Source organism: Actinia tenebrosa, unplaced genomic scaffold (genome assembly GCF_029948245.1).
Source record: "Actinia tenebrosa isolate PJP-AT-01 unplaced genomic scaffold, QUT_ActTen_1.0 PGA_scaffold16__25_contigs__length_10494907, whole genome shotgun sequence".
Taxonomy (NCBI): Eukaryota; Metazoa; Cnidaria; class Anthozoa; order Actiniaria; family Actiniidae; genus Actinia; species Actinia tenebrosa.
The window spans coordinates 4,901,567-4,929,484 of record NW_028292576.1 but is presented as its reverse complement, the minus strand read 5'-3'; the positions used below and the strand labels follow the sequence as shown (position 1 = coordinate 4,929,484).

Here is a 27,918-nt window from a genome sequence, read left to right as displayed (position 1 = left end):
GAAAGGTGCGTTCCGCTTTCAGTCCGCCAACCTGCTTAGGTAATACGTTGGGGTTTAACTTTGTGCTTATCATACATAATGGAAGGAACGGATTTTACCCCCTTACCGAAGAAGGTCAAGTTGGTATTAATGACGAAGAATATGAGTCTTTACTTCCCGATGACAACGTAGACGGACGGGGCCTTTTTGACAAGCTAAGACGTATGTATGGCAGCAGTAAGGCCCGCGATGCTATGCGCTCTTTAAGAGAGAAATTCAAGTCTAAGAATCCCCACGAACCCGTCCCGGAGTATCTACAAATGGAAGACTTGGATCTCACGGACGCAAGAACTGAAATATTAAGAGAAGTCATCGACAACGTAAAGCAGCGATATCCTAGCGTAAATCTGGCTCTCTTAGAGTTCGGAGTAGGAGATAAAGGTCAAATTCAAGTTCGATACGCAGGTAGAGAAAAATGGTACAACTTTTATCAAAGAAAGGAGTCTACCTTACTTAACAATGGCCTTTCGAAAGAAATAACGGCAGCATTGGGAACTCCTAACCTAACGCCATTGTCTACCTTGAGTAAAAAGGAAACTACGAGGCTCCAAGAAGAATTCCTTAAAAGCGTCAAAATGCCAAGCACTAAAACAAGCCTCGAATCTATCAACACATTACTTAATAAGCAACAAGAAAAACTCCAACGATTAGAAACCACTGAAGAGGAAAAGATTAAAGAACTCAAAAAACTTCCGCCAAATAGTGACGCGACTGGAGGCTTGGTGAGTTACTTACGAAACGCAAAAGCCGAAAAGGAAGCACTTCAAAAGGAAATACAGGAAAATAAGGTAACCATCAACGACCTTACGCGACAACTCGACGAAGCAACCAAGGAAGGGGGTGGTATCGATAGTCAATTCGAAGCCGTCCAGGAGGAAAACCAAGCATTGCAGGGGCGCATAGAAGAATTGGAAGACGAATTCATGAAACAAGGTAGGCTAACTACTGAAAGTCATGCCGTCGAAATTGCAGACTTTAAAGCTAGGCTCTCTAAGCTGCTAGAAGAAAAAAGCGCCGCAAGGAATCAGCTAAGGGTTGCTTTGAATGAATCGGCGGGGAAAGACGCAGAACTACAGCGCTTGGGAAAAGAATTAATGGAGTCCGTTGACAGAGAAAGGCAAGTAATGGCGGACAAGGCAGTGGCGGAGGAACGAATACGACAACTTCAACAGGCCGTCGAAGACTTGGAGGGGCAAATAGAGCGGCAGCAGGAAATAAGTAATGACCAAACTCGTCCCGAAGAAGAAAGGGAAGCAGCTCAAAGGGAATTAGAGGCTCTTCAGGAAAGACTGGTGGAATTGCGTACGCAAAGAGAAGGCTTGGAAAGGGAGTTGGGGCTTACGACCAAGGAAACGATAAAAAAAGCTCCTGGTGAAGTATGGTATTCCGCTGGCATTTGCGGTCGCTATTTCGAGCGTAGTAGGAGTAATCCTATCCGCGCTTAAGGCTACAGGCGCGGGCGTAAAGAAATTAGGCAATGGGCTGACGGACTTGGGAAAAAGATGGCAGCCGGCTTGCCTGGGCTGCTTGGTAGCGTTCTTAGCCTGGCACTTAGGGCCGGCGGAGAACTGCTGAAGTTTGTAGGGAATAACATCTGGATATTAGTAGTAGCTATTGGGGTAGTCCTCCTGAAGAAGATGAAGGCTTAATCTTATCCTTGTGTTTTGCTGGGGGCTTATCGTCGTCAGGCATCCTCGACTGGGGATAAGTAAAGATAGTATTCGCGCCGCCTTGGTAATTTGGTATCAGAGGCATAGCAGTCATGGTGCTAATGGGCTTATGACTCCAAGTAGCATATGCAGGAGAATCATGCGTAGAATAAGCGGCGTTTATCCCAACGAAGCCGGCATACTTAGGATTTGCGTTAAGGGCATCGCTGGGACGAAGTTGAAGCTTTGCATATTGACAATTAGCTATCATATGAAAAGTCACCGACGTTAGGATCTCCGCGCTTTTCGTTGGGGGCTCAAATGAGAAATGAGCCGAATGCCGGGCCTTATATTTTTTCCTGTAAGGTAGCAATGGGTTGTTGGTCTCATCAACTAGCCCAAACCCCACATTGCAGCTATTCCAGCCACTAATGCTAATGGTACACATAATCAATCCCAAACCACCAACTTCTGCCCACAGGTCAGTATCATACCATTTGTCCCCATAGTGTTTCTTATCTTCTAAGTAATAGGAAAACCAATCCTCCTTTGTATGTGGGTTCATATATTTCAGCAAACATAGTTTGCTTCTAGAGACTAACCACCGTAAGAGTGCTAATGGTTGCGTGGTTAAAAGGCTTATCTCTTTGGTCCTCTATGCTATTTACCGTAACCTTTCCCGTATCGTCTACGCGCATTTGCAGCTTTACTTTCCCATGGCAATCGGCGACCATGTGGAAAGTCCAAACCGATAGATTCTCGGCGCTGCCGGGATTGGGTTCTACGGAGAAATGCGCAGGCTCCCTGTTGTTCGTTTTCGTACGCATAGGCTGCAGTATGCCGTTCTCATCTAGAAACCTAAAGCCCACGTTGGCATGGCTGCTCGTACCAATGCAAATACTACAAAGGATTAACTTCTTTCCTGAGTAGTTCAAGTCCACGGACGTCCCCGTGACATCAACCCAAGATGCCTGGTTGTATTTTTTCTCGCCTGTGTAAGTCGTATAGACACAATCTACTCCAGCTACGTAGGGGTTGTTCATCGCCATATATAATAGCTCAGACCAATGCTTGCAGCTGTTAAGCCGGCTTTTAGTAAGTTATGGTCATATTCCTCAGGTATCGTAGGCAGGACCTTCTTCTTGATTACGTTTTTTGGTTTCCCTGCGGGATTCTCTACGTGCTCCTTCTTTGGCTTCTCCACGAAATGGGGAATGTTCCTAAGAGTGTCAGAGTTCACGTCATTCACCCCAAACTTCATGTCTTTGGTAGCTCGTTGAAGTTTGTTGTTGTAACCCACAACGGAATCGGCGTTGATGACCAAATTACTTGGCATTAACCAACAACCAGGACTGAAGGCATAATCCAGTCTAACCTTTGATTGCTGCACCGCAAGTTGATACCTTTGAACTGACTTAGAGATCTCATTCTCGATAACAGCGCTTTCGAAGAGGACAAGGAATACTTGTTGCGTTTCCTGCGACGCACCACTGACATCTACGATGGGGCTGCGAGTGCTAACCTGTGCTCCTAGAATGCAATAAACAAAGGCTTCAATGCTGCGGTTAATCCTAGCGAGATTCTTTAGACCAATGCCCTTTGCGGCAAAGAAAGGCGCCAAAGGATGCTTCTCTTTGCTCTGAATGAAGTAAATGAGATTTCCCTTCGTTCCGCTGCCTCCTAAGTCCGAGAATTCGTAGGAGCTAGGATATCCCATGCCCGGCGTTTCTATGCTGGCACCAACATACGAAGCATAGGTATAAGTTTCTCCTAAACCATGGGCGGCACCCTCTTTGTTGCGGAAGTCGGGGTCGTGGAGATGGAACTAATTCTTTTGTCGCTCCCATGCTACTTTATCATATTTGTTATCCATCGCGTCGAATATCTCATCACCGGGCAGCGGCGCACCCAACTCCTTTAAAAGACGTCGCATGGTAAACGCAACGTGAAATCGTAGGAAAGGAATATGCAACATATCCGCGGCTATGGCACATCCTTTAGTAGCAGCCCAGACAGCAAAGTTTAACTGCTGCGGCCAATACCTCATGTTGGGACCTGATAACCATTCTCTGGATTCTTTCCCTGAGGTATGTTTCATGGCAGTTTCTCTAAAGATGTCTCTGACCTTTGTCTTGAAAGTCGTAGGACCCACGGGGATTTCTAAGGAGGTAACCATCTTAGCAAAGTCATCCGCTCCACCTTTGGTGTCGTAAAATGGGTAATTCTGGGTTGCCGGTAATAGATTCTCTGGAAAATTAGGTTGCCTTTCTACCGTCTTAGGATGCTTGACGGTCGCCTTTGGCTCCAAGTCGGCGTTGCTATACATTCTGGAGCCGTTAAAGTAAATCCCATTGGGTCTGCGCTCAAACTTACTGGGGTCTGCATGTGGAAACATCTTCCTAAAGGCCCTCCAGTTGGCATAATCCCGGTTGTCATGATGTGGCTGCTCCTCAATATCATTCCCAAAAGCGTCGTACATTAGTATATATAATGGATGTTATACCATCGGCACCTCCACTTTATCCTGAACTTTCCAAAGAGGGTCCTAACGAAATGAATGCCGAAAACGTCAGACTTAACAAAACAAATTTAATCCTGGCTTACTTGGAAGGGCAAACAAAACACTACGAAAAAGTTAGGAAAAAGTACGTCAGAGCCCGGAGTGCGCTACATAAGATTGCGATAACTTCGGGGTCCATATCCGTTGTGTTAACGGGCTCCGACGTTCCTACTTCGCTTACTGGACCTGGAGTAATTGTTGGAGTTCCTTTGGCCGGCGTTGGGGCAGCCTGTGGTATTATTTCGGCTGTTGCTACGGGCATTATGAAACAGTTGTCAAGCAAAATATCCAAGCATGACACGACAATAGCTCTGTCTAGGGCCAAAGTAAATACAATTACCGATCTTGTCTCAAAGGCTTTGCATGACAGAAAGATAGACGACGTAGAATTCTCGCTTATTCTGGCCGAAGAGGAAAAGTACGACAAATTAAAGTCGGACATAAGGAACAAAAAAACAGTCGTAAAAGATCTTTCCGAGGAATCTCGCAAAAAGATCTACCAAGAAGCGAAAGAAGAGCTTCAAAGAAAACTCGCTCAGTAAACATCTGCTTTGAAAAGAGCGTGACAGGATTCTATTTACATATTGAACGACAGTCTAGAAAATACGCAAATTAGAGTGTAAGACATAAATATAATAATTTTCACATACGTAAGCGTCCTGTGTGTCTGGCGTTCGCTTGTGATCGTGGACTTTGGATCTGGGGAGGCCCAGAGTCCCGAGTTCAAGCCTCGCTGCAGACACATTTGGACCGGTTGCTGTGAGTGAAAAAAAAGCCTCCCCCACTTACAGCAACCGTAAATAAAAAGATAAAAAATGCAATTCAAGAATAATATATGTGTGTACTAGAGGGCCTCTGGCGCGGGATGAAATAAGCCTCGTAAGCCCAAAATGTAAAAAAACCCACTGGGGATAGCTTGGTGTTCTGTGCGATGCGTTCCCCAGTGGGGTTTCTGGCAACGCCAGCTTTGCATTTTTATCTTCTTGGAATCCATCCTAACAGGGCGTGGTTGGGGTCTATTTTGTAAAATATTTCGTAAATTACGTCGGGGTAACAAGGAATATCCTTATCCAGCCGACAAAACATCCACTCGGCTTTTGTCATATCAGAAACCTCAGGAATAGACTTACCGGTAATTTCAGACAAAAGATAGGGAATAGCTTTGTAATATTTCCCTAGTTTTAATTTTTTCAGCGTTTTCCGCAGACTTTGTGGGGTTGGCTCTTCTAAGTGGTCTATGATTTCCTTCTTTACTTCGTTGTCTAAATATACTGGTCGATAATTTTGGATATGACTCATCCAGTCCCTAAAGTATTTTATTCTCTTATAAGGTGTTTTCTTACGACCTCCATTGGCGTAATACTGCTCTCTGGTAGCATTTGGTACGGCATTACGAATATTCTTACCACACTCGTAACACTGTGCTGACGTGTCATCTTCTATTTGCATTTTTTTGCCACAACACCAGAAACCCTTGGGCTTGGGTATATTAACTTTGGGTCTTAGACAAATCATACAGAAGTCAAAAGCAAACTCTTTACATTCATGCATATATAGAGCAAATATCTTCGCAAACACAGCAGCAGTAAGGCGCTCCTCGCCGTTGTCGCCGGATCGCGCAAGGGGGTCCCAGGCCCCAGTAATACCCGCATAATTCCAGGTGCGATGCCGACGCTCCGCGAGTCCGCCTTACTGCTGCTTGAGGGGGGGTACCATTTTTCCCATAAATGATTTTTTGGGAGGAAGTAACAAAAATTTCCCCAGGAATAAAATAACTTTACCTTGATTGATTGACATCTTTTGAAGGGAAAAATAAAAAATTCATAAAACCCCCTCTAGATAAATCATGAACACTCCCTAAGGGTGATCAAGTCATCACCTAAAAATGCTTAAAATATAATAACATGTTATTGTTTATTTTAGTTGAGATATAAGATTATTTATTATTCACTCAATGATAATTATTATGCAATGGTGTGATTAATAATTGGAAACTGTAAAATCTTATGAAAATTTTATTAGCAATCAGCCGAGTCATTTTTCAACCTGTGATAAGCTTATTAGTCAGCCACCATCAATGGTGGAATGGTTCAATGTAACATTCTTATTACTGAGTGTATTCCTGATGATGGACACTTAGCTTGAAATTAATTTATTCAAGATCGAAGGAAGAACTCAGCATTGCTAATATCACATCAAGAATCAATGAAACAATTGCTATATTTCATATTTAAAATTTTTTAAAGTGAAACTATTTTATTAGCATTTGACTGAAAATGCTGTCAGGAAGTACATCAGAACTACAGTAATGAAGGAGAAAGTAGAAAAAAGTGCAGTTTGTAAGTAAACCATGTAGAGAGAAACTGAAATGAAAACTCTGCTGAAATCTACAAATGGAGGCTGTACATAACCATTTAATTTGAATTTTGATTTAAAAACTGCAAGTCCCTGTAATAATCCATTTACAATAAATACAGCATAGCCCCCTCCACTGTGGGTAATATCAAATAATTATGTCTTGTTATTTTTATGAATTGTTTCTGTCAGCAGTGCAGGCACTAAAAGGGGGACAATTTTTAAGAGTAAAAAGAAAACAATGCATTCTCAATAATTGTGGAATGTAGGTTTGTGGAAGTGCCTTAAGCTTGGATCTTTTTTTTAATTAAAACATATTTTTGTCAGGATTAACTCCAAGAGCATGATGCTCATCATTGAAGGGAGTCTATGACAAAAATTGAATGCATTTTTTTAAAAAATAAATTCTGATTGCTCATCACTGCCTGAGTGACCCCAACTAGCTTCATTACACATGAAAATAACTGAAATTGCCTAGTCAAATGGTACTATAGCAGGACATAAATTAACCAGAGCAGAGCAAACCTTTATGATTCGATCGAGTGCTGGAATTCTATCTTCAGTAGGTCCATGAGGATTGCTCATTAAAAAATCAGTTGGCAGTGTTCCCTGTAACATTGTATACTTGCTGCGCAAAAGACCAATGACTCTTTCCACATGGATGCGAACATTGGCAATTCCCCTTGTGGTTTCAACATCAACAGGGTCAAGCTGCTCTTTGCCTTTGGTGAAAGCTGGAATTACCAATTTTGCCCTCCTGAATGCCACACTCTCATGTATCGTGAAGCCCCGATCAGCCATCACCATGTCACCAGGAACCAACTTGCTTAAAATCCCACAGTTCTCTGTCAAAAACTTATCTGAGGTTCTACCACCCCATGCCTCAGAAACAAATGAAATTGTGCCTTGTGGAATTATTCCAATCAAGACTTTGATGGTGTTGTGATGTTTGTAGGAGCTAAATGTTTGTGCTCTAGCAAGTAAATTTGTAGGTTTCTCGATAAAAATCTCGAAACAGTCAATTATTACGGTCGTTTTAGTTCCAAAGCTGAACTTAAAACATTGTGGCATTGATCGTATCAAGCTTTCACGGTCTGGCCAGTGGATAAATGGAGATAATCGTATGTCCATAGTTGTCAACCAAGAATGAAATGTTCTAGATACTGTGGGCACTGAGATGTTGAACCTATAAGCAAGGTCTTGATATGGTACATCCAATCCTAACTTTATCAAGACCATTACATATTATTGAAAAGGACTAAGGGTTTGGGAGCGACGGGAGGCAAACGGTGAAACGAGTTCAAACACAAAGTTCAGGATTTCATAAGAGGGAAGGCCAGTATAAAATAGTACTTTATCATCGCTATTTCTAAAATAATCTTCGTTAAAATCGGTGACTTTCTCGTTTGACTTAAATAAATAATCAAACTCGTCTGTCTGTGAAGAGGCATCATAACACTTAATCTTAGACGTACGTGCCAACCCTTCGGTCTGAGTGCTCATCTCGGCAAAGTTTTTGACCTCAGTCTGCGATGATTTTTCGCTTTCATCAATGTTTTGTTCCGCGAACGACACATCAATTTCTTCTGTTGTCGAAGATGCAAAAGAGATATTAGAGACTTGAGTCCCTTCATCATTCAACCGAAGTCTTTTCTCTTCGATCGTCCCTTTCGCGTAGCAGCAGTAAGGGGGACTCGCGGTCAATGTCAAAGATTTACGGGTTTTACAGGCGGTTTAAGGAAGGCGCCGGCAGCGGGAAATACCCGCGCGACAAGTCCTTACTGCTGCTGTGTTGGGAATCAAAGATATCGCAAACGGAGGTTAAGACATCCTTTACATATAGATGGACACCATCACAAGCATTCGAAATAAAACTGTGCGCCGACTGCGAACTCAGGTGTTGGATCGCCTGGATGCTGACTTTGCCTTCACAACATTTATGGAGGGAGATACGGACGAGACGATGACAGAAGAAAGGGCTGAAAGAATAATTAACTTAATACCCGAAGGTAACTACCGGTTGGAGCTAACGTTCATAAAGTATTTAGACGGCGAGTGGATGATAGAAAAGGGGCGCAATCCTATCAGGGCGTCTGGTAAGAAGGACCTGTTTGTCTTAAACGAAAACACACGCCCGGGAGCATTGGTAGGAATAGACATGCTGTTCTACGAGGTTGCTTACCCTGTTACCGTAGTCATTTGCGGTGCGTACAAGATAAAGACGCCAGACGTTAAGAAGTTGAAACCGATGCGACATCCCGGTAATTGCGTAGGGAAGTTAGTAAGAGAGTTCTTTGAAGACTCCTCTCGGGGCGGTAAACTGACTTTAAAGAGAAGAGAAGCCATCAGGAAATGGGAAAAAGATACTAATAGGACCGGAGGGTCGATAGACAACATCAAGAAGTTAGAAACGGCGCTGGAGAGGCGAATCCATGTGAAAGATATCACCGACGGCTTTATTTACTCCGGAACACACAAATATGGGGGCCGTGGTGCGTCTATAGTCATCTACCAGCACAATGGGCACGCCTGGCGCGAACTGCGGTTCCCAAGAAAGAAGGAAACGAAGGTCTATAAGAATTCTCCATTGGCAGAGTTAATCCATGAGAATTCCATTTGGTTGATGGATTCAGAAGGAAGTCAGTTTATGACGCAAGACGGCACTTTGTATCGACCCGAAATTGAACAACAGCGCATTCAAAGCGCCTGTGAGACCTTAGGGGAAGACTTCTCTGACGAGGTCCTTAGCAGTCGCAGCTTGGACTTCTTAGCCGCAAAGAAAAGAAATGGATGGAAACCTACCCCAAAAGAGTTCGGAGACATAGCCAAAGCCTGTGTAGAACACGGTCACGGTGGTCTGTGGAACATGGAATACGACGAAGACCAATACGTGTCTTTGGATATGAAACACTGGTACCCTGCAAGCTTTAAAGGTCTAGGAGATTGTAAGGAATATTACGACCGTTACGGACATCCAGACTCCCAATTCTTCCGTGTGTCTCTAGATGGTCACTACGACTCCCCGGCAACGGGGTTTGTACGATTGACCTCTTGGAAATTAGCGTCGGGCCTGCATCCAATAATCTATGCGTGGTACGGAAAGCACCTGCAGGAGAAAGAATGGATACCGGTGCCCTTATTGAAGTTCTTTGAAGAGCGTAAGCTGCTCGAATACACAGCGCATGAAGCCATACTTTGTCACAGCGCCTTTACCAAATGGTTACCAGAGCATAACCCCACCGCGAGGATTGTCATAGGTAAATTCACCCAGGGCGCTAAGGAGGGAGAAAAACATATGCAGCGTCGCTTGATAACGGACGAAGGCGAACTAAGCTTCCTCATCAAGCGCGCCCATGACCAAGGAACCATGGTGTCCGTGGAGAAGTGGGACTATTTCATAGAAGCCGAGCAAAAAGAACGTAAGTGGAATGCTTTGTGTTACTACCAGGACCATCGACCGCAGTATTACCATCTGCGTGCCAGCATGTTAGCCTACGCGCACATTAACCTTCTCGCGATGCTGCTGCGGTTCGACAAAGAAGACATTCCGCGTGTAGCCACGGATTCTTTGTACGTGAAACCGCACGTCTTAGAAAAGATGAAAGAATTCTACACAGAAGACGAGTTAGCGGAAAGTGGCCAATGGCGCGTCAAAGACGAAGAGATCAAAGCTTGGAGAGGCCGCGTAGAATATCACGGCGAGCACACCCAGGGCACCGTAACGCCTACCAAAGAGCCTCTACCTTCAGTTGCGGACCCAATCTCTTACCAAGGCTTCTCTTACCTTTACGGTACGGGAGGCAGCGGTAAGACGACGCGCGTAATGCAGTTATTCCCAAACGTAAAGGTGCTAACGCCAACGCATCGTTTGGAAAGAGAACTCTGCGAAATGGGTTACGACGCTCAAACGTACCACAGCTTCTTTCGTTGGAATGGCCAAAAGTGGGTACCGGAAGCTATCCACGACATACCACCGGTAATACTTTGGGATGAGATTTGCACCGTACCTTTGGAAATCCTGCAGGAGTTCGTAGAATTCCTCCGTGGAAAGTGTCAAGTGATATTCGCCGGAGATCCCTGCCAGCCTCCTCCAATAGCCGGAGAGATGCCCCACGAATGGCTAAAAGATTTCGTAGACCATGCGGAGGAAATTAACGCCGACTACCGCAGCAAGGATCAAATAAGAAACCTGAAAGCGGAATTGAGGGGCCTCAGTGATGCCGACCAATGCAAGGCGCTGTGCAAACGCGTACGAGCGAAGAAATACGAGGACTTCCTTTACACATGGCATCCAAAGGACCTGGTGCTGAGCAGCAAACGCGCAGCACAGTCTCGTATACAAAAGGATTTGCTAAATATACACCGAGAGCGCTTTCCTACGCATCCCGTACCGGTTTGCTACAAACCCCACGACACCCGCATGCAAAAAAGAGACGTCTGGGTACCTGGTACCGACATCCAACTGCAAAATGCGGTAACGCATGATAACGCCTGGGTACCCATAGAAAAGGTGGAAAAAATAACCTCCCATCCAGACTGGCGCTTGGGCTATTGCATGACAGTCCACAGCGCGCAAGGGCTTACCATAAAAGAAACCTTATGGATCATAGACCAGCGGCTGTGTTGGAGCAACCTTATCTACACCGCCGTAAGCCGCGTAGAATATGCCAAACAGTTAAAAAGAGCCTGGGGTCCGCAACTGCGTTACGACCGCACCCCAGAAGACGTGGCCAAAGAGAACATTCCTAAGAAACTCCTTCGCTACAAGCGGCACGACGAAGAAAAAGATATGACGTTCGACCTATGCGTGGACGACGTCTATAAGAAAGGGGCAAGGTGTGCCAAATGTAACATACCTCTACTATGGAGGTTTGACCCAAATGACGATCAGCAGTTCTCCGTGGATCGTATAATAACAAACGCGGGCATTGCAGAGGCAACGTAAGACTGACATGCCTAGAGTGCAATCGGGCGCGCGGAGCTGCGCTACTTTGAAGGGCAGCTAGCACTACTCTGAGTCTTTGGGGACTATGAGCAGCTCTTCCTTGACGAATCCACGACTTGGGCCATCTAGGTAATACAGCACGGGTTGCCCTTCCTTGGTGGCGGACTTCAAAATCTCATACGTTTCCAGAGACCAGTTAGGATCCGTGGCTCTCTTACTGCCACCTTCGAGTTCCCCCGGCTGATAGAGGTATCTGACCACTATGTTGGGGGGTAGCTTTTTTTCCTTCAGTCCGACCGCCCTTGAACTTCTGACGTAGGACTTGTGTTCCACGGGTTTCTTTTTTATGGCATCCTTGGGTTTCATTCCTGTAGCCCTGGCCGCCTCGTTGTTCAAAGCCGCGACGACCTGGGGGAGTCTCTGGGTCCATTCCCTGTTGCGTTTGGAGGGATCTTCCATCTCTTTCCAATACTGGTACCCAAAGAGACGCTCGGCCAAGGTCTTATTGAATCTTTCGACGATGCTCTGACCCCTGTGGTACTCAGCTTCGGCTCTCCTAATCTTAGTGCTGTGGTCTTTCAGGGTCTTGGTAACCACGCCCATGAACTCCGTCCCCGCATCCACTTGCAGCAGCTTAGGCCATTTCAAGACGCGCTTATAAATCCTACTTAGGGCTTCTGCGTCTTCCCCAGAATCCTTGCTGGTTATGGGTTCGGCGTCCTTATATCTGCTTGCGATATCAACTACGGTCAACGCGTATCTATAGGTCTTTCTTCTTACCTTGTCGTACGGTAAGAAAAGCAAGTCCGCCTGATGAACTTCATTGGGGGCATTTATGGTAAAGCTGGGCCTGGGAATGTACTTAGGCACGGGAAGATAAACCTGCCAGAGAGTTTGTTTTCTTAGCCAGTTCTTAGCCGTTTCTTCTGATACCCTGGCCGCGGTCGCGAGTTTCTTAATAGCTGACGCTCCTTTCCAATAGCCTTCAGGCCCATAGTAAATCCTCTTGAGTTTGTCCTCTACGCGGCCCATTATATGAATTCCAAAACGAGATTGATCTTGCGTCCTTTGAAATCCACCGTCTCTCCGTCCACCTTAATGGTGATGTTTATGCTTTCTACCAAATTAGACAAGTCATAGCTTAAAGAAATGGGAGTGTATTCTACTGGGTCAAATGGATTACCTTTGGGCAGAAACTTGGACATAAGAGAAGACTTTTCTCCATTGTTGTAACTATGGACCAAGTCGCAATAGACTTCGTAAGAGGATGCGACTTTCCATTTCACGGGTATGGCCGCGTCGGTAATTGTCTTGCCTGAGGCACATAATAATGACCCCAATGGGTCAAGCTTTCCAAAAGTTACTGAATAGTTTGGCATATTATGTTTGAGGGTCATTTCGTGCGGCAATCCCGTGGTGAGAGTATAACCGTGTTTTGCTAATTCCTTAGCAAGGGTGATTGGTGTGTAATGTCCATCGGGCAGCATTACGCCTTGATAATTGCCGCCGCCTTTATGCTCAGTGACCAAGGCATCGACTAAATTATACCAAGAATTGTACAAAGAGCAACTAACCAACCGAACCTTATGGGCTTTAATGGGGGGATTCAGATAAGTGGTAAAGTCATTCTTGTCGCTTTCCAAAAAGACGATCATTATATTAGATACGCCAAAGCTACGCCTCCCGCCAGCCCTGCGACTCCTACAAAGACCAATTCATTGTCTTTTTGTTTCTTAGAAGGCTGGTAGTAATTCTTGAACTGAGGCCTTTTCAACCCCGTCGATGCCGCGGGGTGTGCTTGCGCATAGAGCTTAAAGGCGTAGTCTGTATTTTCGAAGTTCTTGTCTGCCTGCATCTTGTCTTGGTAGTTCTTTTCCAACCAATCCCTGTAAGCTTGTCTTTTTTCATTCCAAGCTGCCACGTCTCGCTGATATTTCTCCAGCGCTAAATCATGCCTTTTCCTCTCAGCGGCTAATTCTCCGCTTTTGTCGCCTCTAACTAATCTATCCAAATACTGACCACCATAATTAGCTCCAGTGAATGCTAAAGCTGCAATAACTCCACCTACGACCACGCTAGCCATTATATATTAGAAAATCACAGGGATTTTCACACCGTAGGTAGGTACGTTTCCTTCTGTAGGTAATTTCTTAGCATAATGGCCCCGCATACGGCAGCGGTCATCTTAGCAAAGTTACTCAGGTTTTTACTTGGGTCCTCAGTAAGGTCCTCCTTTAGGACTTTCTTACCTACCCAGCCAATACCGGCGATGATGGAGGTTGTGATAGCAGCTTCTTGGACGCCGTCAATTAATTTGGTTGACATTATATTACAAAGCGAGAAGGTTACTCCATTTCAGGGATCTTACTTTTTCTAACAGCCGGTTCCACAGCTGCGTGCACGGGCGCGTGATATGTTGGTGGTTCTACCTTTTTCGTTGCCCGCCATTGTAAGTAAAGGCTGCCTGCAGCTATGATGACTCCTAACGCGCCGATGACGTAGCCCGGATTAATAAAGGATTCCTCTTCTCTTTCCTCCACCTTTTCTTCTTTTTTGGCTTTGTTTTTCCTGTTCATCTCTGCGAGCTTCTTACCGGCAGCAACTCTGCCTGGAGATTTAGCCTTGGTGATTCGTCGTTCCTCTACTTGAGGGGTTTCCTCCGCCTTCGATTCAGCTTCACTCATTTATATCTAAGGACTTGAAGGACTTGATAAGTAACTTAAGACGACTTGACTAAGTACTTAAGGATGACTTAACTAGGTACTTGAGGCGACCTGGGTAATTCCCGCGAATGACTTGACTAAGTACTTGAGGTGCCTAAGCAAATACTTGATAAGTCACTTGCAGGTACTTGACTATGTACCTCAGCAAGTGCCGCCTCGAATACCCTTTCGACTTCTCTGTCCTTCTTGAAGTCCTTCCAAGAGGCACCAAAGGTGCCCGCAAGTTCCTTCAAGTCGACGTGCTGAGCTACGTGAAGTGCCGCAGAGGCGACTGCCATTAACTTACTGCACTTCAAAGACAACCACCCGCAGGTTATCTTAAGTTCTTGGGCGATAACATAGTCCTCGCTTATGTCCTTCCGTAGTTGCTCCACGTCGTCTATGGGCAGCGCAAGTCCAAGCAATTTAGTTGCAAGTCGGATAGCGGAGTCTGCTACGGCGTCCGTGGTCTTACTTGCAAGGGCAGCCTCGTACCTCTTATGGAACTTCTTAACTTCCTCTTCTGACAACTTATTAACCTGCTCATGGGTAAGTTCCTTGCCTATCATTTCTTTACACTTCCCAGAAGACACAAGGATGTTAAGTTGTTCCTTGAGGTTACTTTCATCTAACTGCGTGGGGACTTCATCTAAGAGCTGCTCAATGTCCATATATCTTTATTGAATACGGAAACCTCAAAGAGAAGATCATCTTGGAATGTTGGTGCGTCTTTAAATGCCGCATGTATTCATGCAACTGTTCCTTGGATTTCTCACCGCCGTAGTCGCTTAAGATGGTTTCCAGGTCAGACTTGCTCGGCGTATAAAATACGACAAGTGAACCTATGTTTTCCCTAAAAGGCTTAGAGACGCTGGTAAGCTGCTGCGAGAGCAACCAAACGCTAATATTGTCGTGTCTGCCGCTGAAAGCGAGCTTAACGAGCTCGGAGGTGCGTCTTTTTACGTCGTCCCCGCAGGCGATGTCATCCAGTATGAGCAAGGTTTGCGTATCTTTAGGGAATTGTTTGTGCCAGAACTTAAGATGGCTGGATAACTCGTTAGGGTCTAAGATATCTACGAAGAAGTCGTCGTCGTTCACTCCTATGCCCGTCCAGGTGTGGTTATTCACGTAGGTGGGGCAAAGCAGCACTATGTAGTCGAAGCGGTATCTAAAGGGTCCTAATAGCTGCTCTACCACGAACTGGGTCTTTCCGCAGCCGGTGGGTCCTACTATCAGAGCGTTACAAGGCATGTGATCTGGGTTCATATATAGATGGAGCCAGTGGAAGCAGTGCAAAGAATTGTCGCCGACGCAAAAGATAAAAGAGACACCATAGAAATGCAAAGGGAGGAGATAGACCGCCTGAAAGAGCGCGTGCAGGAGTTGTACGATGAAATTTGCGGTCTGAAGCGTGCAGAACGGTTTGGCGCGCTGATAACGATGGCAACGTGGGCTAAGGAGTCCGTTAAGGACTTCATGCGATATCCCCCGTAGAATGTTGACAATAAGGTTAAACCTTTGTTAAGTATATGTGGAAACTATTTAAAAAGTGTCTCAGAATGTTGACAATAAGGTTAAATCTTTGTTAAGTATATGTGGAAACTATTTAAAAAGTGTCTCAGAATGTTGACAATAAGGTTAAATCTTTGTTAAGTATATGTGGAAACTATTTAAAAAGTGTCTTAGAATGTTGACAATAAGGTTAAATCTTTGTTAAGGATGTTAAATGGAGGCTAAGATACTGTTAAGTATATATGGACTGTTTGATGTGTAAAAAGGTGTTCAACACCAAACAAAGACTGCAATACCATGTTCGGCATGGAGTTTGCACGAAGAAGCCAATTAGTAAGGTTTGTAAGGATTGCGGTAAGGAATTCAGCACCGTTCAAAAGATGCAACAACATCAGGATAAACGCATTTGTGGGCTTTGTAAGGACTGTAATAAGGAATTCCTCAACCCCTTTGAAATGCAGCAGCATCTGAAAAGGGGCGTCTGTAATCGAACCAGACAGTGTAGTTTCTGTAATAAGATACTTAGTAGTCGTCAACGTTTACAGACGCACCGGAGAACGCATGAAGTGAATTATCGATTTCTCTCCCGCGCTTACGACTTGGAAGGCGTGGATTGCTACCAATGTGCGCATTTGATGTGTCGCTGCCCGCATAAAGAGGATTACTTAAGGAATCGCATAGATTACCATAAGAAGATAGTCCGTACTTTCCCCTCTTTTGAACGCGCCGAAGGCGTTCCGTGGACTAAAAGGGAGTATTGGAGGCAGGAGTGCGATCGTTGTGGTTGTGTTAGAGAAGAGGAACATATCTTCAACTGTCTTAACAAAGATTTAACCTAAACGTCAACATTCTGAGACACTCTTTGAAATAGTTTCCGGGGTGTCTTAACAAGGGTTTAACCTTAATGTCAACATTCTGAGACACTCTTTGAAATATATGATACGCAATAGCATTTCTTGGGGCCTTTAATAGTAAAGCAGGGTTTGTGCAAAGAGTCTCAAATCCTGATCTTATTTTTCTTGTTGTTTGTTAGGGATCAACAATACCTCAACAAATCAACAATAAAAATAAGGACCCCTTTTAAAGGAGGTTGCAGGATAATGAATAAGAATAGGAACCCTTTTGAAAGAAGAGCGGTTCTTGTGTCCCAAGAGATGTCGTAGCAAAGTACAACTTGCGCAAAGAGTCTCAAATCCCATTCTTATTTTTCTTGTTGTTTGTTAGGGATCAACATTTAACAAAACAACAATAAAAATAAGGACTCCTTTTAAAGGTATATGCTAGCCTACGCAGCCGCATTCTTTGGAGGATTCCTAATGGCCCTTTCAACATATGGACTGTATTACATGCGAACTACCAAGCGACTGCATAATCCCTGAAACCCCTGCAATTCGTGAGGAGAAAAAATACACCTGCCTTCATTGTGGCAAGGTATTCCCCGAAGGATCCTTTGTGGGGCATTGGTGCTCCGCGGATCCTAAAGCGCAGCGGACTTTAGCAGACGCGCTAGTAAGCTGAGGAACGAAGCTTAGCTATGCAGAGGACTCTCAGGCTCATACTTGACTACGTCAAATACCCACCTGCCATCCTTTTTACCATGACTCATAACATGGGTAACGTCCTGCCCTTCGATGGCGTACCTTATCCTGTCGGGCGCCCAAAGGGTGTATGTTCTTTTTTTATTCTTTAAGACCAAACGCAGGCGGTCGATGTCTTCAAAGACCACGTAATTCTTTATCTCGTAGATTTCCCCTACGGTCAAATCGCGCCAGTGCGTTTGTATGAACTTTAACTCGTTAAATTTATCCTTATCCATTATACCTATGGAATATTCTCAAATGCGTTGCCAGAGTCTGCGCGCTTTTAAAGCGCTTGCAGCACCACCTACATGGCAGGCGAATTCCTTGTGCATACTCCGTGATCTCCCTGCAAATGACATCGTAGTTGCTGCTAATCATTACCTTATAACCGTTTTCTTCATACCTCTGTAAGAGGCGGCGTTGATCCTCAGATAATACCCCGTTGCCTTTTGGAGTCTTCAGCTCTATACAGAATCCACGGTATCGCACGTGTGCATTCAAGATAAGAAGGTCGGGTTGCCCCCGTTGATATCCTTTCTGCCAGCACTTTATGCGTTTGCCGTCCGAATCCTGCAGTTCACCTAGACCAGGGGTCACGAGCATTTGGGGGTAAAACCTGCGGATGTAGTCTACTACCTTTTTATGCAGGTCGAATTCATTTTCTATTTTGAATACCAACTTGTTTGGGCCGTCAAACCGCTTTTCTATTGCATATCGACCGTCCTTACGCAGCGCGGGTAGGACTTCCTCAAAGACCCAATCACGAAACTCCACAGCTTTGGGTAGCTTAGAGCTAAATATCAGTTCGTACAAACCAGGTTCGGATATAAACACGGAATGTGGTTGCGTAGTAGGGGAGCGGCGATTTGAAGCCCCTTGTAGATCGACCCATCTTTTCTGGTATTTCTCAGATACGTGTGCTCTAATTGCATCTCTAGGGCGCTCATAGCCCAACGCCAAAGCCACCTCCTTTGCTTTAAAGTACAGTTTGTCGCCTTGCACTATGCATTGCAGTTTGGTTTCGTTGTTTTGAAATACGCGAAGCATATTATACGTAAGGAATATTTTAATTTTTCGTTCACTTCGTTCACGAAACTAGTAGGCGACGCTCTTTAGCTGATTCATTTCCACGCTCAGTTGCGCGTCAGACACGACAAAGACGTAGCAGTTTATCTTGTCGCCGTCGCCGGCACTGCCGTTCTTGGTGCGCTTGATCTCCAATGTTATGCCATCCTGCGTATTTACTAGACGTAAACCCTGACCATGCAGGTCTTCGTCGTTAATGGTGCGCATGTCAATCCATAACGCATATTTGTCCTTAAAGAATTCCTCAGGGCTAATTTGGTCGCCAAACTTGCGCATGGCCTCTCTGTACACGTCTGCGGGCTTTATCCCCTGGGAGTAAACCTTGTTTGGAACGCCGTTGATATTCACGCCGACGTTAGTAATGTTGGGGTTATGAAAGGCCTCGCTGTCGCGCTTGCCGGCCTCGTAGGGTTTGGCAAACACCAACATCAGCCCCGTGAGACGTCTTCGGGGGAGGTTAATACTTTGGTTGATAACCTCATCCGTCTTATCCAAGAAGCTAAACGTCTTGTACATTACTACGTGGTCGTAAAGGAATGCCTTTCCGGCACTATATTCCATACCGGCGCTACGGGCCAGCTCTTCGCTGTATACCGTTTCGTACTGTAGCTCTAAGTTGGTAATAGAGTATGGGGTTGTTGTGGTAAGTGCAGTGCTTAGCCCACCAATGATGTTATTAGCATCTGCTAAAGTTACTTCAAACTGTAGCTCGGATAACTGTCTTGGGTAATACACACCGTGATTCGTAATCACTTCAAAGTCCAACGGTATGACATACTTGCTACCATAGGCGGTCTTTATTCGCTTTGCGTCTGCTACTGCGGTTTCTCCGCTGCCGTCAGTAGGTTGCGTTTTCGTAGGTGTGCGGACCTTACGTAGAATGACACTACCAATTCCTTGTTCTATCCTTTGCACGCGGTCAAATGCTGTTAACCATAAGTCTTTGTACGTGGTATACAGATCGTACCTATTTAAGTCCAGCAAGGATTCCCCGGCGAACTTTACACGCATCTTAGAAACAATGTTGCGACTCACGTTGTTAACGATAATCCTTTCGTCTGTGGGGCTTGACTGCACCGCTAGGTCGAACCTTAACGCCAAGGTGCCAGGAACTAAGACTAGGTTATCCGTTAGGCGGGGCAGGCCTACGTACAGCGTCTCCCCCGGCTTAGCGCTAGAAGGTGTGAATGTAACCCGGTGAAAGGTGCGTTCTGCTTTCAGTCCGCCAACCTGCTTAGGTAATACGTTGGGATTTAACTTTGAGCTTATCATATATAATGGAAGTAGAAGAAACGGATTTTGATCCCCTTACCGAAGAAGGTCAAGTCGACATAAACGACGAAGAATACGACGCATGTACTCAAGGCGCGGAAACCGACCCCCTAGTTTACGACGCAGCCTTACACAATAAATATGGTGGTAGATGGGAAAGTGCTAAGAACGCTCTAAGGCGCATGTGGCAGTCGAAAAACCCCAGCAAACCCATCCCCGAATACTTAGAGCTTCAAAACGTGGACCAGCCGGAAGCAGCCGCGCGGGAAACCGTAGAGTGGGCAAAGCAGGAGCTAGAGCTGCGCTACACCCACCTTGATGCTGACGAGGTAAGGCTCACAGAACGCGGAAACAAAGTCCTAATAAGCGTCCAAGACCTGAGATTTCCCGACAAAGACCGCTGGACGAAACCGCAACCCCTCTTTGATGAGAATGGTGACGTTAGGGGCGACGTCTTAAGATTAAAAGGCTTTCAGCAGGCTACTAGAAGCATGCTAGAAAGGTTGAGAGCCCTAACCGAAAGGGTTGAAATTGAAAAGCGTGCCGAGGAGCTGCAAAGGGAGTTAGAAGAAAAAGACGCAGAACACGCAAAGCAAGGTCAACTACTCGCTGATGCTGAGAAGAAGTCCGCCCATCAAGATGAAAGAATGAAAGAAATGAGAAACCAGTTGGATCAGGCCCTGCGCGATAGGGATAAAGCACAAAGGGACTTAGAAGAAGCTCAAAGCTCTGGCACCTCAACGGAAGCGCTGCGGGAAACGCTGGAAGAAAGGGAGGAAGAATATATGAAGCAAAACCAGCGGCTCGCCGACGCACATAGGAGAGAAGTCGAATACAAAAACCAAGAAATAAGTGAGCTGGTAGACCAAAGAACCAAACTTCGTCGCGAAAGAAACCAAGCCCAAAGGGCTCTTAACCTTGCCCTGCAGGAGTTGGACTTAACAAGAGACGACGCTAAGGACCTACAAACTACCATAGCTGGCTCTTTGGTGGAAAGGCGGCGGTTAATGGCTGAAATCAATACTAAGGAGGAACAAATCCGGCAAAGAGATCAGGCTATTGAAGACCTGGAGGGGCAAATAGAGCGGCAGTAGGAAGTAATTGAGGACCAAACTCGTACTGAAGAAGAAAGGGAGGCAGCCCAAAGGGAAACAGAAGATCTAGAGGTACGCCTTGCGGAATTACGGGCGGAAAAGGAAAAGCTGGAAAAGGAGCTGGGGCTTACCACCAAGGAAAAGGTAAAAAGAGCTCTGGTGAAGTATGGTATTCCGCTGGCATTTGCGGTTGCTATTTCGAGCGTAGTAGGAGTTATCTTGTCCACGCTTAAGGCTACGGGCGCGGGCGTAAAGAAATTAGGCAATGGGCTGACGGACTTGGGAAAAAAGATGGCAGCCGGTCTTCCTGGGCTGCTGGGTTCGGTTGTTTCCTTGGCACTTAGGGCCGGCGGTGAACTGTTGAAGTTCGTGGGTAACAACATTTGGATCTTGGTTGTCGCTATTGGAGTGGTACTCCTGAAGAAGATGAAGGCTTAATCTTATCCTTGTGTATTACTGGTGGCTTATCGTCGTCAGGCATCCGAGGCGTCCTCGACTGGGGATAAGTAAAGATAGTATTCGCACCGCCTTGATAATTTGGCACTAGGGGTAGGGCAGTCATAGTAGAAATGGGTTTATGGCACCAGGCAGCATTAGGGGAACTAGGACCAAGGCCATTTATTCGAAGGTAGGCAACGTCATTGGGAAGAACCTGAAGCTTCGCATACTGGCAATTAGCTATCATATGAAAAGTTGTTGACGTTATGTCCTCTGAGCTTTGCGGTGGGGGCTCCGACGAGAAATGGACTGGGTTCCTATTGTTATCTTTTTTTCTGTAAGGCAGTAATGGATGGTTATTCTCATCAACGATCCTAAACCCAGCATTGCACGAATACCCCGTGTTAATGGTAATAGTACACACGATTAATCCCAAGCCCCCAACCTTCACCCACAGCCCGGTGTCATACCAATGCTGTTCTAAGTATTCCTTCTCCTCCAAATAATGAAGAAACCAATCTTCCTTCGCGTGTGGGTTCATATATTTCAGGGAATAAATTCCCTTCTATAGACTCATTACCGTAAGAGTGCTAATGGTCTTGTGATTGTAGATAGTATCCCTTTGATTTTCTATACTATTTATGCAAACGCTCCCGGTGGCATCTACTCTCATTTGCAGCTTTACCTTCCCATGGCAATCGGCGACCATGTGGAAAGTCCAAACTGATAGATTTTCGGCGCTGGCTGGGTTGGGCTCTACGGAGAAATGCGCAGGCTCCCTGTTGTTTGTCTTATTTCTCATAGGCTGCAGTACGCCATTCTCATCCAGGAACCTAAAGCCGACGTTGGCATGGCTGCTCGTGCCAATGCAAATACTACAAAGGATTAACTTCTTTCCTGCGTAATTCAAATTCACGGACATGCCCGTGACATCAACCCAAGATGCCTGGTTGTATTTTTTCTCGTCTGTGTAAGTCGTATAGACACAATCTACTCCAGCTACGTAGGGGTTGTTCATCGCCATATATAATAGCTCAGACCAATGCTTGCAGCTGCTAGGCCGGTTTTTAGTAGGTTATGGTCATATTCCTCGGGTATGGTTGGCATAACCTTCTTTTGAGGCTTCTTCTTTGGTTCGGGTTTTTCTGCGTGTTCCTTTTTTGGTTTCTCTACGAAGTGAGGAATGCCCTTGGTCATGTCAGAGTTCACGTCATTCACCCCAAACTTCATATCATTAGTAGCTCTCTGCAGCTTGTTATTGCAACCCACAACGGAATTGGCGTTGATGACCAAATTACTTGGCATTAACCAACAACCAGGCGACAAAGCGTAATCCAGCCGCACTTTAGATTGCTGCACCGCTAATTGATATCTCTGCACCGACTTGGATATGTCGTTCGCTATTATTGCGGACTCAAACAGGGTTAGGAATTCCTGTTGCGTTTCCTGTGAAGCGCCTTGGGATCCAACAATGGGGCTGCGGGTATTTACCTGCGCTCCCAGGATGCAGTACACGAATGCCTCTCTGCTGCGGTTAATCCTAGCGAAATTCCTTAAACCTTTTCCTTTCATTAACACAAACGGATCCCAAGTGCTAGGAAAAATCATTTGAATCCTATCAATTAGCGTGTTATTATCCTTGCGACCGCACATATCGTAAAACTCTAATTCCTTCCCGGGGTATTCTTGGTGATCCATGTCTGCCGGACGCGCAGCATTAATACCCCAAACGTAAACAATGCCCAACCCATGCGTCTTACCCTCCTTATAACGAAAGTCTCTTTGCTGTGGCTTAAACTCGTTAATTAACCTTTCTAGGGCAGCGGAGTCGTAGCGGTTATTCATCGAATTAAACACCTCATCTCCTGGTAGGGGTACGTTACGCTCCTTCAACAACCTCCTCACCGTAAAGGCGACGTGAAACCGCATAAATGAAATATGAAACATGTCCGCGGCAACACCACAACCTTTAGTGGCAGCCCAAATAGCAAAGTTTAACTGCTGCGGCCAATACCGCATGTTGGGTCCTGCTAACCATTCCCTGGCCTCTTTACCCGACGTATGCTTCAACATCGTCTCTTTAAAGATATCCCTTACTACTACGTCAAATGATTGCTGACCCACTGGAATCTTCAAATGCGTTACCAATTTATCGAAGTCATTTATACCACCTTGGGCGTCGTAAAATGGGTAATCTTCCTTGGCCATTAATAGATTCCTTGGAAAATTGGGTGGTACTTCTTTATGCTCGGGTTTTGGTGGCCTTTCTTTACGAACGGGCTTTGGTGCCTTCCAGTCCGCATTACTGTACATTCTTTCGCCGTTGAAGTAAATCCCATCGGGTCTTCTTTCGAACTTACTGGGGTCTGCATGCGGAAACATCTTCCTAAAGGCCCTCCAGTTGGCATAATCCCGGTTGTCATGATGTGGCTGCTCCTCGATATCATTCCCAAAAGCGTCGTACATTAGTATATATAATGGATGTTATACCATCAGCACCTCAGTTGTACCCAGATGTTCCCTATACTACACCTAACGAACTAAACGCGGAGAATTTCAGGCTCAACAAAGCAAATTTAATCCTGGCTTACTTGGAAGGACAAGCAAAACACTACGAAAAAGTTAGGAAGAAATACGTCAGAGCCCGGAGTACGCTACATAAGATTGCGATAACCTCAGGGTCCATATCCGTTGTGTTAACGGGCTCCGGCGTTGCTGCTTCTCTTACTGGGCCGGGAATAATTGTTGGAGTTCCTTTGGCCGGCGTTGGGGCAGCCTGTGGTATTATTTCGGCTGTTGCTACGGGCATTATGAAACAGTTGTCAAGCAAAATATCCAAGCATGACACGACAATAGCTCTGTCAAGGGCTAAAGTAAATACAATTACCGATCTTGTCTCAAAGGCTTTGCGTGACCGCAAAATAGATGATGTAGAATTTTCGCTTATTCTGGCCGAAGAAGACAAATACGAGAAATTAAAGTCGCACATAAGGAATAAAAAAACAGTCGTAAAAGATCTTTCCGAGGAATCTCGCAAAAAGATCTACCAGGAGGCAAAAGAAGAGCTTCAAAGAAAGCTTGCTCAGTAAATATCGTGACAGGATTCTATTTACATATCGAACGCCGGCTGTCTGGTTCATATGCAAATTAAATATAATAATTTTCACATACATAAGCGTCCAGATGTGTCTGGCGTTCGCTTGTGATCGTGGACTTTGGAGCTGGGGAGGCCTAAAGTCCCGAGTTCGAGCCTCGCTGTAGACGCATTTGGACCGGTTGCTGTGAGTGAAAAAAAAGCCTCCCTCACTCACAGCAACCGTGGGGGGAGGGGTAGAAAGTGCGATTCAACCCCGCGATGGGGGGTTTCGCGATTGGAAAAGTCAGGGGGTGTCTCGGGACGCTGTCCGGAGTTCACCCTCTGGTGGGTCGTAAGAAAGATATATGTATATGTACTAGAGGGCCTCTGGCGCGGGATGAAATAAGCCCCGTAAGCCCAAAATGCAAAAAACCCCACTGGGGATAGCTTGGTGTTCTGCGCCATGCGTTCCCCAGTGGGGTTTCTGGCAAAATAAACGCCAGTTTTGCATTTTTATTTTCTCGGAATCCATCCTAACAGGGGGTGGTTGGGGTCTATTTTGTAAAATAATTCGTAAATTACGTCAGGATAATAAGGAATATCCTTATCCAGCCGACAAAACATCCACTCGGCTTTTGTTATATCAGAAACCTCGGGAATAGACTTACCGGTAATTTCAGACAAAAGATAGGGAATAGCTTTGTAATATTTCCCTAGTTTTAATTTTTTCAGCGTTTTCCGTAGACTTTGCGGGGTTGGCTCTTCTAAGTGGTCTGTGATTTTCTTCCTTACTTCGTTGTTTAAATATACCGGTCGATAACCTTGGATATGACTCATCCAGTCTCGGAAGTATTTTATTCTTTTCTATGGGGTTTTCTTACGACCTCCGTTGGCGTAATATTGCTCTCTGGTAGCATTTGGTACGGCATTACGAATATTCTTACCACACTCGTAACACTGCGCTGACGTGTCGTCTTCTATTTGCATTTTCTTACCACAACACCAGAAACCCTTGGGCTTGGGTATGTTAACTTTGGATCTTAGGCAAATTATACAGAAATCATTCACAAACTCTTTACATTCGTGCATCGTATATCCAACAAAATATTTTAACCTCCGTTTGCGGTAGCAGCAGTAAGGACTTGTCGCGTGGGTATTTCCCGCTGCCGGCGCCTTCCTTAAACCGCCTGTAAAACCCGTAAATCTTTGACATTGACCGCGAGCCCCCCTTACTGCTGCTCGCGTCTTCAAGCTTCTTCTTTCTTATAGCTTTGGCTCTCTCTGCTCGTTCCTGGACTACTTTCCCCTTGTCTTTGTTGTTAGTTTTCGTGTGCCCAAGGTTGAGGGTAGGCACCCAATCAGCATTATATTTATCCCACGGTTTTGCTGGACGTCCGGAGATAAAATGACGGCTACAAACACGGTCGTTTTTAAGGATTTGTTTCGTCAAGTCATCTCTGCTTATAGCCGCGATCCACTTCGTTTGACGCTTTATTGAAAGCTCTTCTGCCTCTTCACCGTGATTTCTATCAATTACTGGCACTCTGAATAAGGAAACATCTTTATCTCGACCACTTCTTAAGTGGCAATCCACAAATAAGCACAGAACCATCTTAACTATTATTATTATTATTAATTTTACTTCATACTACGAGCACTTCAAGTGTTTGTTGGTACACCACTATGGCGGATAGCAACGGTTGTCAAGGATTTGGTCACGTGAGTGAAAACCGAGAATACTTCAAGACTTCGAGTCGAGTTCGCAAAGATGAATGAAAACATTGCCGCCGATTGACCGTCGCTTTGTACAGTAAAGTTTCCAGTGTAGTCATTCTTTGTTTTCAGTACTATAATATTAGCTAGTAGGTTTATGCTAAAACAATTAGACTACTCGTTCTCCTTTTCTATGAATCAAATAGTCGAATCGGCGCTACGCGCCTCATCCACTATCTGTTGACTCATAGAAAACTCGACCTCGTAGCCTAATTGTTAATAAGAGGGGGCTTTGCTTACCGGTAGGATTGCGGTTGACCATTACTTCACATAAAGTTAATTCCTTGTTGGCCCCTGGTAGGTGAATACTGACATACCTTCCTCTTAAACCAGGTGAACATTTAAACGCTGACATTAACTGACCGGAAAAGGATGGAATGTCTGTGCATTTAGGATTTGAAGCACTACCTTCTCCAAACTGGTCACCTGAAATGAGATTGATGGGATGAGCTCCATATGTCGATAATACATGAAGTACAGTAAAAGTTCTATGGAGGATATTTCACGGTATTTATTCATTAAGTCAGTCAGAGAGTTAGGTAGTTTAGGGGCGTCATCATTAAAAGGGGACCCTTAAAAATTCATGGGTTGTGTTGGTGTTGGGGTCTTTGTCGATTCTGAGTTTTAAAGTAACATCGTTTTGATAGCACCCTTTACAAAAGTAATATTTATTTGTGCCCCCTCAGAATTGTAGAATATAAAGCTGGCCCCCATTTTTTGATCGCCCCCTAAATTTTGACTAAACAAATTGGTGGCTTCCTTCAATATCCACTTAGCCCTCCCCCCCCCCCCCCCCCCCCCCCCCCAAACACAACGTATAAATTATGAATAGCTAAACATTTTTTTTGTGCTTTCTTACCAACTCTAATTTCACTGCCAAACATTCTTGTAAAGCAACAGTCAGATCGTCCAATAATGAACACTTCGTCAATGATAAAAGTTTTTCCCAAATCAACAATCCAGTATGGATTATTTTGGACAGAGATAGCGCAAAGAGTTGCAGAAGGTTCGCCGTTAGGAGAGCCATCAACGGCATATATAGGGAATCTTGTGTTCGAGTAAACAGATGATAACTCGGATGGCTGCTGTAGGGCAAGATTTCCTGGAAATTAATTATAACATAGTTAAGGTTATGGTTATTGTTACTGTTAGGGTTAGAGTTGGGGTTATGGTAGCATGCGTACAGACTAAATTTAACTCTCGTTGAGACGGTCTGCTAATTATTGCAGGATTTCGTGATCTGACCCCGAGCCGAGTTGCACAATTATATAGTTATACATTTATAATATACATTTTTACATGCGCTCTTTAATTGTTTTGCACCTGTATTACTCGTCATGAGAATGTTTTGGTTGTCGCACATGAGAGATTTTGACAAGTCGATAGATTTCCCCTAGTCAGACTGCAGTGAACGCAGTATTTTTTAAAACTGGTTGAAATAGCTCCGGTATCGCCTGGAGTACCACTCTTTATTCGACTTGTCATTTAGGAGACTAGTAGACCCGTTTCGAATTCCAAATTACCGCTGTGTTCCTTGATTACAGACTCATTTACACAGGGTTAGCCTCGATTTTGTGTAGAATATTCACGTATTCGAGTGAAGGTCCGTCGAGTTTCAAAGTGTTTGTATTGTTGAATTTGTGAATTCCTTACATTACCTTTGGTATTTGTGAATATTTAGATAGTACTGATACGAGACTAACCCTGTGTAAATGAGTCTGTAATCAAGGAAGACTGCGTAATTTGGAACTCGAAACTGGTGTGTTAACTTTGAAAATACGATCGGTTTGCTACGAGCTTAAGGTGCAGTGAAGCTGACTGGAAAGACGTTTCCTTA

General features: G+C 45.0%; 1 protein-coding gene and 1 pseudogene across 1 annotated transcript; both read right to left on the bottom strand.

Annotated features, from left to right (window-relative positions):
* Positions 1 to 6,586: 6,586 nt before the first annotated feature.
* On the bottom strand, positions 6,587 to 25,920 carry LOC148910633 (uncharacterized; annotated as a pseudogene).
* A 327-nt stretch (positions 25,921 to 26,247) lies between these two features.
* LOC116302835 (fucolectin-5-like) lies at positions 26,248 to 27,566 on the bottom strand. Its single transcript, XM_089031042.1, has 3 exons — positions 27,545 to 27,566; positions 26,941 to 27,183; positions 26,248 to 26,507 (listed from the first exon to the last, which is right to left on the bottom strand). The coding sequence occupies exons 1-3, from the start codon at positions 27,564 to 27,566 to the stop codon at positions 26,248 to 26,250; spliced, it is 525 nt and encodes a 174-aa protein (XP_088887168.1).
* Positions 27,567 to 27,918: the final 352 nt, after the last annotated feature.

Bases quoted from the DNA above. Each gene is read 5' to 3' on its own strand.
- LOC116302835 (XM_089031042.1), bottom strand. From the start codon at position 27,566: ATGACAAGTCGAATAAAGAGTG. The intron at 27,184-27,544 runs GTACTCCAGGCG...ATTAATTTCCAG, and splicing joins GACAAGTCGAATAAAGAGTG to GAAATCTTGCCCTACAGCAG. The intron at 26,508-26,940 runs GTAAGAAAGCAC...ATCTCATTTCAG, and splicing joins TGGCAGTGAAATTAGAGTTG to GTGACCAGTTTGGAGAAGGT.